Source organism: Elephas maximus, chromosome 4 (assembly GCF_024166365.1).
Source record: "Elephas maximus indicus isolate mEleMax1 chromosome 4, mEleMax1 primary haplotype, whole genome shotgun sequence".
In the NCBI taxonomy this organism is placed as follows: Eukaryota; Metazoa; Chordata; class Mammalia; order Proboscidea; family Elephantidae; genus Elephas; species Elephas maximus.
Window position 1 is genome coordinate 167,226,850 of NC_064822.1, and position 13,926 is coordinate 167,240,775.

The 13,926-nt window shown below is 43.2% G+C and overlaps 1 protein-coding gene across 1 annotated transcript in view; it reads left to right on the forward strand.

Annotated features, from left to right (window-relative positions):
- Window positions 1-13,926, forward strand: part of ANO4 (anoctamin 4) — a 453,262-nt gene that overhangs the window by 306,661 nt on the left and 132,675 nt on the right. Inside the window, exon 8 of the mRNA XM_049884167.1 lies at window positions 5,371-5,502. Coding sequence (XP_049740124.1) covers window positions 5,371-5,502 — 132 coding nt within the window. The remainder of the gene's footprint in view (window positions 1-5,370; window positions 5,503-13,926) is intronic.

The window sequence follows — 13,926 nt, forward strand, 5'->3', positions numbered from 1 at the left end:
AAGCTGTACACTAGGTGACCCCACCTCTGGCTGACTCCAAAATCCACTGTTACATACTAAATGTTATCCATTATGTGTTGTAAAAAGGAAGCTCTCTGTTACCTCAAGTTTGTTTGGGGTGATATAACCAAAATATTATTGCCCAAATTACCAACAATGCATAATATTTAAAGAGCATCTGGTCAATCGTTATTTTAGAGATGAGGGAACTAAGGCTCAGTCAGGATGAAAGGCCTGCCCCAGAGTATACTGCTGTGTGATGCCAGAATCCAGAGTCCAACCTGAGTTTCATGCTTTCCAGCCATGGTTTCCACAGCATGAAGGGATCTGCAGTGATGTCTGAGTGGTGGTTTGGAGATAGGACTGTGTTTGTGGCAGGACAACCCAGGGGAGCACTCATTTGTGATCCTACCACAGAGGAATAGGCCCTTGTTCTTTGAGCCACCTTCCTAGGTAGTGGGAGCAGCAGTGAAATGTCAGCCTTAGCTCAGTGGGAGCCTGGCTAGCCACGGCCAAGTCTTGAGGTGTATTCACTTCTTGTGAAATCCCTGGGTGGCACAAACAGTTAAGTACCCAGCTACTAACTGAAATGTTGGTGGTTTGAATCAACCCAGAAGCTTCTTGGAAGAAAGCCCTGGCAGTCTGCTTCTGAAAGATCACAGACATTAAAAACCCTGTGCAGTACAGTTCTACTCTGAAACACATGGGGTTGCCATGAGCCGGAACTGACTCAACAGCAGCTGGCTTTCTGTTTTATTAGTTTTCTTTTGCTACTGTAACAAATTACCACAAAATTAGTGGCATAAAACAACACAAAAATATTCTCTCACAATTCTGAAGTGAGACGTCTGGTGGGGGAGGGGATGTGTGTATAGGCTCCACTGGTTTCTCTGCTCTGGATCTCACAAGGCTGATACTAAGATGTTGGCCCACCTGGGCTCTTATTTGGAGTTTCTGGGGGAGAATCCCCTTCCAGGCTCATTCAGGTTGCTGGCACAATTCAGTCCCCTACATTTATGGGTCTGAGATCTCTATCCTTACTGGCTGTTGGCTGAGGTTTATTCTCAGCTTCCGCTCAAATTCCCTGGCCCAAGGCCCCTTCATTTTCAAAGCCAGCAATGGCTGTTGAGTCCCTCTCAAACTTTGAATCTCTCTGCCCTCCCCTTCTGCCTCATTGCCCCTGCTTCTAGCCAGAGAAAGTTCTCTGATTTTAAAGGGCTCATGCGTTTAAATTCAACTCACCTGAGTAATCCAGGACACTCTCCCAATCTTAAATTCCCTAACCTTACTTACATCTGCCAAGTCCTCTTTGCCATGTACTGTAACATAATGGTTCTGGCCATTCTGCCAGCCACAAGAAGACACAAACTGCTGACCACGTTTGAGCATTTGTTTCTGTCATTGTGAAGACCATAGCACAGACTGAAGTATGTGATGGAACCTGGATAAGGCAAGCTTTGTCCACATGCTTCTGCTTGAACCATCCTAATGAAGGCTAGTTCACGTTCTCCATCCCCTACCCCAGTCGGGGTCTCAGGGTTTGTTGTTATTTTAAGATCTTATTTAGAACATCTTTCTTCCACTGTGGTGTTTAAAAAGCCTAGTTCATCCGCTTTCCATCACTCTTACAGTAGCCTCCATAGCATCAAAAAGTTATTAATAATCCTTGTCTGGCAAGTCTGGAAGCTTCTCCAAAGCATTTCATACACACCCTCTTTCATAAGCCTCCTAACAACCCTGTGAAGTTGGTAAGTGTCTTAGTCTCCTTGTGCTGCTGTAACAAGGAGCCCTGGTGGCACACTGGTTAAGCACTCTGCTGCTAACCAAAAGATCAGTGGTTCAAACCCACTAGCCACTCGGTGGGAGAAAAGTGTGGCAGGCTGCTTCGGTGAAGATTACAGCCTTGGAATTCCCATGGGGCAGTTCTACGTTGTCCTATAGCGTTGCTATGAGTTGGAATCGACTCAGTGGCAATGGGTTTGTTTTGTTTTGGTTGCTGTAAGAGAAATATATCAAGTGGGTGGCTTTACAGAACAGAAAGTTATTTTCTCATAGTTTAAGATGCTAGAAATCTGAATTCAGATCACCAGCTCTAGGCGAAGGCTCTTGGGGAAGATCCTTGCCCCTTCCAGCATTCCTGGGTTCCAGGCGACCTTCACAAGCTTCATGTGGCATTTATCTTCCCCTGTTTGTGCTTGCTCATCTCTCCGTTTATGCTACTCCTTATAACTCAGAAATGATTAGGTTCAGAACACACCCTGTACTGATAAGGCCTCATTAAGATAACGAAGAAAACCTTATTTCCAGACAGTATTACATTCACAGATATGAGTCAGGATTCCAACACATATTTTAGGGGAACACCATTCAATCCCTAACAGTCAGGTATTGTTACTATTTCTATTATCCCATTTTATGACCCTGCAAAATAAAGTCCAGAAAGGTGAGTAGCTTGTGGAGGGTCACACATGTAATAAATAACAGAGCCATGTTTTAGGCTTCCCGACTACAAATCCCAGCTTCTTGGCACTATGCCAAGCCTCCTCCCTCACTTCCTTTTACCTCTCTCATTTTTAATTAATCAATCATTTTTTATTACCTTTGCTGTGTTCTCACTTCACCATCTCCACATTTCATTTAAATTGTGGTACCACAGGCTGGTTGTTGGCAGCTGCCATTTTATCCCATAAAGTATTTATGCCTGAGTTTTTATAGCTCTATTTGTTTCTATCCACGGGTACGCTGAGCACTGTACCCGCCTGAATTTAATTCACAGTCATTGCATGCAGAGCCCAGATTCTGTGAGAATGTGAACTTTGCAAAGTATAATCCGATTAGTGCTGTGAACTGTCGATGTGTGGGACGTAAAAGTTATATTATTAAAAAAAAAACAAAAAACCTTTGGGCCAATGTCCTCTTTCTTGAATGAGTTTTAAGGCAATCAGACAAAATAAAGCCAAGAGCTACTGGGAACACCACCAGTTTAGCCTAGGAAATTCAATTTATGAGTCCATTTAAGAACTACATCTTTGAACTTGGACAAGTGATAGATGCTTGTGCAGCACAATTAACTTTGAAGCAAAAAGCAAAAAGACAAAACTGTTAAAAGGCAAGCTGGTTGCTCAAATTCTTATTTTTAGAAAACAGGAAAGAGAAAATTTTAATAATAAGTACATGCTGACTGTGTGCCAGACACTGTTCTAGAGACTTTTTGTATATATTAATCAGTTGATCCTCACAACAACCCTATGAATTGGGCATCATTATCCTACCCATTTTACAGATAAGGTGTAACAGAGGCACAGCAAAGTAAAGAACCTGCCCATGGTCACCCTGCTGATATTTATGGAGCCAGGGTTTGAAGATAGGCACCCAGCCCCAGAGTTCATGCTCTCAGCCACTGCACCACACTGCCTCTCTGAAGCTGCTTATCTCACTGTATTTTAAGTGTCTTCAAAGGGATGGCTAGGGAGGGGAGGACCAGGAAGGTGAAGGATGGAGGAGAGAGGAGGTTTGACCCCTTCGTCTTTGGAACCCTGCTTATGGCTTCGGGTCCTTCTACCCTACTAATTTTTCCCGTCTTTATGAGCCTGGGTAGAATCTTTACTTCTGTGTATATATGGGGAGGTAGGGGTGAGGTCAAGAGAAGCCTGGAGCAGCATCGAGTTTCTTTCCATTTTGAATATTTAGGGGTTCTGAAAAAGGGCAACCACCTCTAGGCAGAGCTGGGGTCATGGTGAGACTGGAACAATGCTGAGAATAAAGCAGGCAGTAAAAGAGTTCACCATCATCTTTTAGTTTGAAGTTGATTTGTTGTGTAAAAAAGTGTCCCTCCAGCCGTGAGTTTCACTGAAAATGATAAATTCCATCTCTCTGTCCAGTTGCCACCAAGTCAACTCCAACTCATGGTGACCTTGTGTGTGTCAGAGTAGAACGGTGCTCCGTAGAGCTTTCTGTGGCTGATTTTTTGAAAATAGATCACCAGTCAGGCCTTTCTTCCAAGGCGCCTCTGGGCGGGGTCAAACCGCCAACCTTTTGGTTGTCAGCTGAGCACATTACCTGTTTGTAGCACCCAGGAACAATTAAAAAGCATAAATTGCAGTGTAAATTTTTTTTTAGTTGTGGGAAATATCAAACCCAAATTCCATGTGTTTTTAGTTAATAGATTTAGAAGACATTTTGATATTTTCTTCTCCCAAGGAATTTGTTCCTTCTGCCGACCTTAAGTTGAGATCCCCATTACCAACTATTTTTATAGGACAACCCCTAAAATTAAGAGTCTGCCATCTGTGTTTTGGTCCTGGCTTTACTTACTAGCAGTGTGATTTGGGCCCCCATGGGTCTCTTCTGCATTGTGTAAAGTGATATTTGTTCAGTCTTCAGGCCTCAGACTACCTCACAGAGATGCAGTTTGATATCTGCTCTTGGAAAAAACTTTTTTTTTTCCAGTGGCATGAATACCTGCAGTAGCATAATCATTTGAAAGTCTAGTGTGCTTTTTGTACCTTTTTTTTTAGCAGCTTGCTGTGAACAACAATTGAAAATCTGGTCACTTGGAAACCGGATGTTTTTATCAGCTGAAATCAGAGGGACAGAGAGGGTGGGGAAGAACCCAGGGAGGAAACTGTGGCTTGAAAACTACTTCTAGGCTCTGTTGTTTTCCTTGACTTAGCAGCACTGTGTGCACTGGCCAGAATGATGCGTGTGCTCATGACACCCCAGCACCATGAGAACCCAGGGGCCAGCTTGAAAGGACAGCTGTGAAAGCCCCAGAGCTGGCTGTCTGCTGAGAGGCCACTCAGGGAAGGCATGGGAGGCCGGAAGTAAATCATGTGTCAGGCCCTGTACACACTCATCTCACTGGGACGTGCTGTCAGCCCCTCCGTAGCTAACTGCAGCGAGAGCTTATCCCTGCCTGCAGAGGGGGAGGCTTTGCAAGCATAAATGAGTTTCCAGAAGCCACAGAGCGGAACGAGTTGAGGTCTCTGCTGCTTTTCCTAAGGGACTGCCACCTTCCTTTTAGAGCCTCCCAGTCTTGTTCTGACTAAAAAAAAAAAAAATTGCTTGCTCGTTTATTGGCATGTGGGTGGACAAAAAAATCACGGCTGCCGTTTTAGAGACAATCATATGGAGGCCGTTTGGTGAAATGGAAGGAACACTGGCGTTTCAACTCTTTTCTTTTGTGGGGGACCTTGCTTCTCTCTCTGTGGGGCCTTAGGTTTCTCATCTGGTAAATGGTGGTGTCACAAGTGCTGTGGGAGTGCCTGGAGTATGTGGTGTCATGATATGGCTCTGTGCTGACTTCCGTCCAGTGTCTCGGGGCACTGCTGACCTGCTGTCCCCTTTGGTCTTGCCTTTCATGTACCACAGGATCGATAAACAAATAAGCAGGTTTCGGAGATGGTTACCTAAGAAGCCAATGAGGCTGGACAAGGAGACACTGCCAGACCTGGAGGAGAATGACTGCTACACTGCCCCTTTCAGCCAGCAAAGGATCCACCAGTGAGTGTTGCTTGTGAAACCCTTGTCTTACCAAGGACATGCAGTGGTGATAGAGCCTTCTCCTGCATGGCTCTGATTCCTTGGCATGTGGGAGGAACAGGCCAGTGCCCTTCTCCCCTAAAAGGCCTGTGAATGTTCATATCCCTATGGTATTAGTCAGGGTAAACTGACCACTATAACAAACAATCCCACAGATTGCAGGAGTTTAACACAATAGAAGGCTCATTCTTTTGTGTTCAGTGAATAACTATTTCCATGGTGTTCAGAGATCCAGGCTCCTTCTGTCTTCTGGCTCTGCCAAGTCCCAGTACTCAGACCCCACTGCAGGCTCCCCACATGTAGCCAGCAGGCAGGGGAAGTGGTCTACACCATTCCCTATGGAAAAAAGAGGTGGTTTTTTAAGTCTTGGTTCAATCCTCAGTTCCTCTTTCTTCAGCAGCTCACCTCATTGCCCCAGAAAAAGCCACATCACCTAGCAGCCCACTTGCTAGTTCTTCTTTCTGACTCTCTCTGAGCAGTAATTTGTCACTTTTGATATGTGGGGGGAAATACTGGCTAAGTAATTATGAGAAATTGCAAAAGTGCTCGAGAATTTAAGGGATGATGGCTGGACGACAGGGTAGGTGGTAGGAGAGAAAAACACACCAAAGACTGTAACCAACTAGAGAGAAGCAGCCTCTCCAGAGAGCATGAAGCAGGCTTGCCCAGCCTTGCTCTCAGCAGGACTTCAGGGAGTCCCGGCTCTCTCTGCTCCAACCGTTGAGACAGCCTCAGGAAAAAATGACTTATCTGAGGGGAGCAAGAGTGACAGATTTCTAAAAATATAGGTTGCTGCTTTTGAGAAAGCATAAAGCAAAGGGCAATTGCCAAGGGGTTACAGAGAGTACAAAATGGGAGCATGTTTCACCAACAGAAAATCACATAAAGTCTGTAGAACTCTAGAGGACAAAAGAGAAGGAAAATCAAAGAATGGATGTTCCACATCAACAAGTATAATGCTCAGTTTAACCAAGATCGGTCTAATGCAAGGGGAGCAACTCAGTAAGCCTCTGAAATAGCCAACCTGGGGTCCTCAGGGATCGCACTGATGCCAACCCAGCCACGTTATCCAAACATTAAAAGAATTACTGGAGAAGACATGAAACTCACAGCTCAGCCTCGAAATTCTAGTTAAATTCTCCGTGAGAAATAGAAACGAAGAGGGACATAATATTAATTCAGTGATCAGGACTTGAGTTTTTTCTTAAGAGAAAAAACAAATGAAACCTGACATTTGTACCCTTATTTTAAACTTTCTCCATGTCTACACTGTTCATTTTGAAGTTTCCTAGACAAATGTTTGTATGAGGGATTTTTTTTTTTTTTGGTATGTTTTAATGAATAGATTTTATTTTTAAAGCAGTTTTAGGTTTACAGAAAATTTAGCAGGAAATACAGAGTTCTCATATATTCCCTCTCTCCCCTGCTCCCAGTTTCCCAAAGTATTAACGTCTTGCATTAGTACGGAACATTTGTTACAATTGACGAACCCATATTGATACATTATCATTATTAAGTCCATAGTTTATATTAGAGTTCTTTGTGTTATTCAGTCCTGTGGGTTTTGATAAATGTATAATGTCATGTATCCACTATCGCAGTATCATACAGAATAGTTTCACTGCCCTACAGATCTTCCATGCTATTCATCTGGAGTCTGGTTTACATGTGGAGTTTCCTTTTGCTTCTCACCTGCCTGAGGGGTGCCTAGCACAGTGCAGCGGAGTTTCAAAGCATTTTGGATGGATGGATGGGCGGGCGGGCGGGCGGACGGACGGACGGACGGACGGATGGATGGATGGATGGATGAGTTATATGGTGTGTGCTCTGAGGTTTGGTTTTACTTCAATGGCATGTAGATAAATAGAAAAGGAATGGGATGGGTAGATGGATGAATGAGTCAATGAATTAAATGGCATACAGTCTGAAGTTTTGTTTTACTTAAAGGGATTTTGATAAATGAAGAGGAAGGTTTTCCACACTCCTCCATGCTGGTTATATTTCCTGATGTTCTTGCTTTAGAACAAAGACTTTTAGCATGGTTCTCAAAGTCAGGTGCATGCAGGGCACCCAGCAGGGTCTCTGGGAACTGGAACACAGAATATTTTTAACAAATATTTTTAATGTGTAATAAATGAGGGATGATATTATGCAAGGGAGGAGCATTCAGTCATCTCTCTCACATATTTGAGAAGGCTTTTTGACATGTTTGGGTGTTGATTCACTGAATAATTGATTTATTCAACAGTCTACTTCTTGCCAGGCACTGTCTAGGTACAGAGGATAGGCAGTCCTTACCTGCAACCTAGTGAAAATAGGAGATCATTTTAAATAATTGTAACAGTATGATGGATGTGTCTTAAAAGAGAGAGTACTCAATTCTTTAGGATGGGGTGGGGTTGGTAAGTGATGACGGTTGGTCACCAGGAAGAAAAGACTTGATATGAGTCTTGAAGGATAAGACCCATTCAGGTAGATAAGGGGAGAAAAATATTCCAAGGAGAGAGCAATGTAATATATAAAAGAACAAAAGCATGAAACAGGATGGAGTGTTTGAGGAACGACCAGCATTTTTCTGTAAATGGATATAGGGTGTGAGGAGGACTTGGCACTACTGATTGAAAAAAGTGATAGAGGGTTGATTGAATATGAGGTTTTAAGACAGGAGGACCAAAGAAGAAAAGCAGAAGGACAGCTAGAATGAAGCAAGCCTAAGAACCAGACCTCAGTGGAACCAGGAGAATAGTTTAGGCAGTTCTGTCACGTAAATGGGAGATGAAAAATTAAGTAAGTGTCTCAAATGTTACGGGCAGTAGGAATTTCTTTTTCTTTGAAATTTGTCATGCCACATAGGCAACATCCCTTTGATGAGTGTGTAAAAGTAAGACTCAAATAATGAGTCTCACTGTCAAGTTGAAAACACTTGTTTGGTATGATCAGAAGAAAAAAAATTCTCTAAGGATGCTCTGCGGGTGATGTTAACGGGTTTAAAGTAATCAACACTCATTGATTAATGAGCTCTGGGAGTTATAAAATGATATCCAGGCTTTCCAAATGCAGCCCAGAATTCCACGTGACTTCTCGGTTTTGCAGAATGTATGATATTGTGTTTGTCTAGGAATAAAAGGTTAAGTGTGTGTGAGGGAGTATGAATGTAGGAGTAAAAAAAAAGAGAAAATAGAATTGGATGTTTAATTGGAAAAAAAAAACAAACAAACAAAACCAAACCCGTTGCCACTGAGTCAGTTCCAACTCATAGAGACCCTATAGGACAGAGTAAAACTTCCCTTGTTCTCAGGATAAAACCCAGACTCCTAAGTTGGCTCACTACCTCTTCTTCCATCCCCAGACAGGGCCTCGGCCACACTCCTTAACCAACCACGCCCTCTTTTGTCTCCTGTCTACACATGCTGTTCTTTCTGCCTGGGAAGCCTTTCCATTGGGCTCCCTTCATTCAGGTTTCAGCAGAGACATCATTTTCTTTAGAAGGCCTTCCATAATTTTCAACCCCCATCCCCAATTCTGGGTGAGACATGCTGTACTATGTCTTGGTAACACTGTATTTTTCTTTTCCTATCATTGCTCTTAATTATTAGTACCATTCATTTTAATTCCTTTTTCTTAGACTGTAAGCTTCTTGAAAGACCAATTTTTGAATTCCATGGTAGATGCCGAATAATGGTTTGTTACATGAAAACAAATAAATAGAAAGAAATGAAAATAGGAGAGTCACGTGAGTGAAGAATAAAGACAACGTGAAGTTAGCTCACTGCACACTCATCTCAAACCAAACTCTGGACTTCACCTCCTCCCATATGCTCCTTCTCTAGTGCTGCTATCTCAGTAAATGGCACCAATATTTGTCCAGGAAGAAACCAGAGTCTGGAAGCCATCCTTGACATCTCCTTCACCTCCACTTTCCACATCTAATACATCTCCAAGGACTGATGAGTTTACATCCTAAGTGTCTCTTGAATTCTCTTTGCCACCATTATCTTGCTTTTGAACCCCAGAAATAGTCTAACACATTTCCCTAATCCTACTCTTGCCCACCTCCAATCCATTCTCTGAAGTGCATGTAGAACGATGTTTTCAAAATGTACATCTAATCACGTCACTTTACCCGGTTTAAAAACCTTAGGATAAATACTAAAATTATTGACATGGCCTACAAGGCCTCAAATGGCTGCACCACACCTTTAACTTCTCTCAGTGTCATCTGCCTTCACTGCCTCCCACTCCTCAGAACGGCCTCATAGGGTTTCCAATGAGCAGCTGGTAGATTTGAACAGCTGACCTTTTGCTTAACACCCGAACGCTTAACCACTGTTCTCTGCCTCAGGGCATTTAACATATGCTTTCTCCTCCCCTGGCATTGTCTTCCCATTCCTTCTTCAACCTAGTTTACTTACTTTTTCAGGATTATCCTTCAGGACTCAGCCCTGCCCCCAGTCATTCCAGAGAGCAGGTCTCTTTGCTGTACACTGTTTTAGCAGCATGTTTCTTATCCAACATTTTTCACATTTGAGATTTTTTAATTATTTGTGTATTACGTAATTAATGCTCATCTTACTAGGTAAACTAGGTGCTTCGTGGAGCATAGGCCATCTCTGTTTTTGCTCACCTTTGCGTCTACAGGACCTAGCTTAATGCCTCATATACAGTCAGGACTCAATACGTGTCTGTTAAATGGAGTGAGGCTAAAAGTAATAAAGACAACTCAAAATGATCTAATTGTAAATCTTTGTAGTTTGAACTACGTTATACAAAAAACTAAAGTTGAGAACTGATTCAAAAGCAAATAGCCTAGCATTCTATTTAGACAATATCCATGTTTGAGGAGCAGTAAAAGCAAACCTGCGGGTACCCATATCTCTAAGTCAATGTATGATGTCACTTGGCCCTTTTTTATGGTATCACCAGAGCTGAAAACTCTTACTTTGTGCCAGACACTATTCTAGGAACTTTGCTTCTCATCCTCACAACAACCCTATGAGGGAGTGTGTGTGGGGGGGGCGGGTATTACGCCATTTTACAGATAAGGAAAGTGAGGCACAAAGAGGTTAAGGAACCTGCTGTAGGTCACACAGCTGCTAAGTAGTTGTATTAGGATAGGTGACCTGCCTAAACAACCCCAAATCTCAGTGGTTTAACACTGAAAAAAACAAACCAAGCCTGTTGCATGGAGTCAGTTCCAACTCATACAACCTTATAGGACAGAGTAGAACTGCTCCCATATGGTTTTCAAGGCTGTAATCTTTACAGAAGCATACTGCCACATCTTTCTCTTGCAGAGCAGCGAGTGTGTTAGAACTGCAGAACTTTTGGTCAGTGGCTGAGTGCTTAACCATTGTACCACCAGGGCTCCTGGTTTGACGCTGTCCTCGTTATTGTTAGGTGCCGTCAACTTGGTTCTAACTCATAGCGACCCTATAGACAGAGTTTAACACTACACAAGTGTATTTCTTTCACATCACTGTCTAGTGTCAGTCACATCAGGAGTACCAGAAACCAAAACCAAACTCATTGCTGTCGAGTCAGTTCCAACTCATAGTGACCCTATAGGACAGAGTAGAGCTACCTCATAAGGTTTCTAAGCCCATAAATCTTTATGGAAGCAGACTACCACATCTTTCTCCCTTGGAACAGCTGGTGGGTTCGAACTGCCAACGTTTTAGTTAGCAGCCAAGTGCTTAACCACTGTGCCACCAGGGCTCCTTACACCAGGGGGAGAGGGCAGGAAATGCAATGTCTCTACTCCATGCAGTCATTTAGGTACCAGGCTCTTCCAATTTGGTAACTCTGCTATCTCCTAGATCGCTGCTCCTGGCTGGCAGACAAGGGAAAAAGACAAGAGAAAAAGGAAGTGTTTATGGGGAAGCCTAGGGGTGGTGTACAGCTCTTTTACCCACATTCCATGGGCTAGAGCTCAGTCATGTGGCCACCCCTAACCAGAGATGCTGGGTAAGCTAGTCTAGCTGTGTGCCCCAAAAGAAAAGGAAGACAGGTTTGAAGAAGGAATTCAAACTCAGACAGCGAGAGTCCAGATCCCAGTCTCTTGACCACTGTGTGCTACAGCAGGGTTTCTCAACCTCGGCATTTTGGGCTGGATAACCCTTGGTTGTAGGGCTGTCCTGTGGATTGTAGAGTGGGTAGCAGCACCCTTGGCCTTGATCCACTAAATGCCAGTAGCACCTGCCCCCTAGTCATAACTATAAAAAAAAGGCATTGCCGAATTTTCCCTGGTAGCAGGGTGGAGAAGGAGCCCTGATGGCGCAACATTTAAGCACTCAGCTGCTAACTGAAAGGTTTGCATTTTGAACCCAACCAGCAGCTCCATGGGAGAAAGACTTGGTCATCTGCTTCCATAAAGATTGCAGCCAAGTAAACCCTATGGGGCAGTTCTATTCTGTCACATGGGGTTGCTATGAGTTGGAATTGACTCCAGGGCACCCAACAACAACAGCAGGGTGGGGGCTGGGAAAACCACACTTGTCTCCCCCATTGTGTTGAGAACTATTGCTCTACTGTCTTCTCCCCACTCCATAAGATAAACTCTAGTCCATTTAAGAGTTAATTTATTCCTCTTTGCCTGTGAATGCTGCTCTGCTTTAAGTATCACTGCCCTTCATACTTAAAATGGCATTAACAGTAACACCTTTGAGGCAGTTACTTTCCCATAATAAAGGTTTTCCTGCCTGTAGAGAGAAAAAGGAATGTGGAAAGAAGTTATGTCACTTTTTCTAATAAAACCTGATGCCGTTGAGTAAATTCTGACTAATAGCGACCCTATAAAAAAAACTGCCCTATAGGGTTTCCAAGGAGCACCTGGTGGATTTGAACTGCTGACCTTTATGCTTAGCAGCTGTAGCTCTTACCCGTTTTGCCACCAGGGTTTTGGCTATATTCTTTCAAGAAATAGATCAATTCTGAATTGTCTGCTTGCTAGGTAGTGGCCACTCATTAGTTTAGGTGATGGACTAGGTAATACTAAGTAAAGGGGAAATCAGAACAACTTGACCAAGATACACAATGTACTGAGAAATTCACCAGAAGAAGACACGATTCTGGTAAAAGCCACAACATATACAATTTTGCAACAATAGTAATAACAACCAAAACATCTGTGAGAGGTTACAAAGGTAGATATCTATGTTTATATATTATACCCAAAAAAAAAAAAAAACCTGTTGTCATCGAGCCATTTCCGACTCATAGTGACCTTATAGATAGGCCAGCACATAGGAATATATGGGTACGTATGTATAGGCATTTCTATAGGCAAATGTACAAATATGTTTGTGTGTGCTCCATACATATTCATATATAAAATAAAGCACAAAGCAGACACAGTTATGGACACTTCCTAGACATAACCAAATACCGTGTAGGACTGGGTTACCAGCTTTGATGGCTTAGGACCATAGTCTTGGGGGGTAACTCAGTCAGTTCGCATAACATAGCTCACAAAGATAATGTTCTACAGCCTAGTATGGTGAGTAGCGCCTAGGGTCTTAAAAGCTTGTGAGTGGCCATCTAAGGAACAATAGTTGGTCTTTACGTGTCTGGAGCAGAAGAGAAAGAAGAAAACCAAAGCCTTAAAGAAGAAGCTAATCTGCAGGACTGATAGTCCACAGGAATCACACCCTAACCCACCTTGAGAGTGAGAAGACCCTGTGGCTGGAACAGAAATGGCAAGAAGAAGGGTAATAGCGATGAGCTAGCGAGGTCAGAGGGAGCTCGGTTATGTTTGGCCTTGTGGGCCATTGTGAGGGCCAACTGATCTAAGCTAACTTTTAAAATTATCTTTCTGACTGTTCTTTTGAGAGAAAATTGTAGGGAGCGAGAGCAGAAGCAGAGGACCACTTAGGAGGTGATTTGGGCCATCTAAGTGAGAGGTAATGTGTTTATGTGTATTTTCAGTCTCCAGCTTTCTAAAGTCTGTTAACGAAAGTATACGCTACGTAGAACTCAGCACTGATCCATTTCTTTGCAAAACTTCATTGTACACAAACCATTTTCACTCGTGTGCATATATGAAATGGATGTTATAAAAAGACCTCTTGAAATGAAATTTGCTCACCTGCTGTCCTCCCCCTAGACTGGGAGCTCATTGAGGGCCAGAGCCACAAGCCTGTGGAGAATCACACCCAGGACATGTTTATAAGACCTAACAGCACAGGAAAGGATCGAGACAGTGCTGGCCTTGCTGTCCCTGCTGCAGGACAGAGCTGGGAGTCCGTTTTCTAGTCTTGATGCCCCAGCAACATCTCCCAAACCCAGAACATCCAGAAGAAAGGTGAAAAGCACCGTCGGTCAGTAAGTTAATTGCAATTCACATGTCCAACTTTAATTTTCCCCTACCTTGTTGATTTATATTTGGCC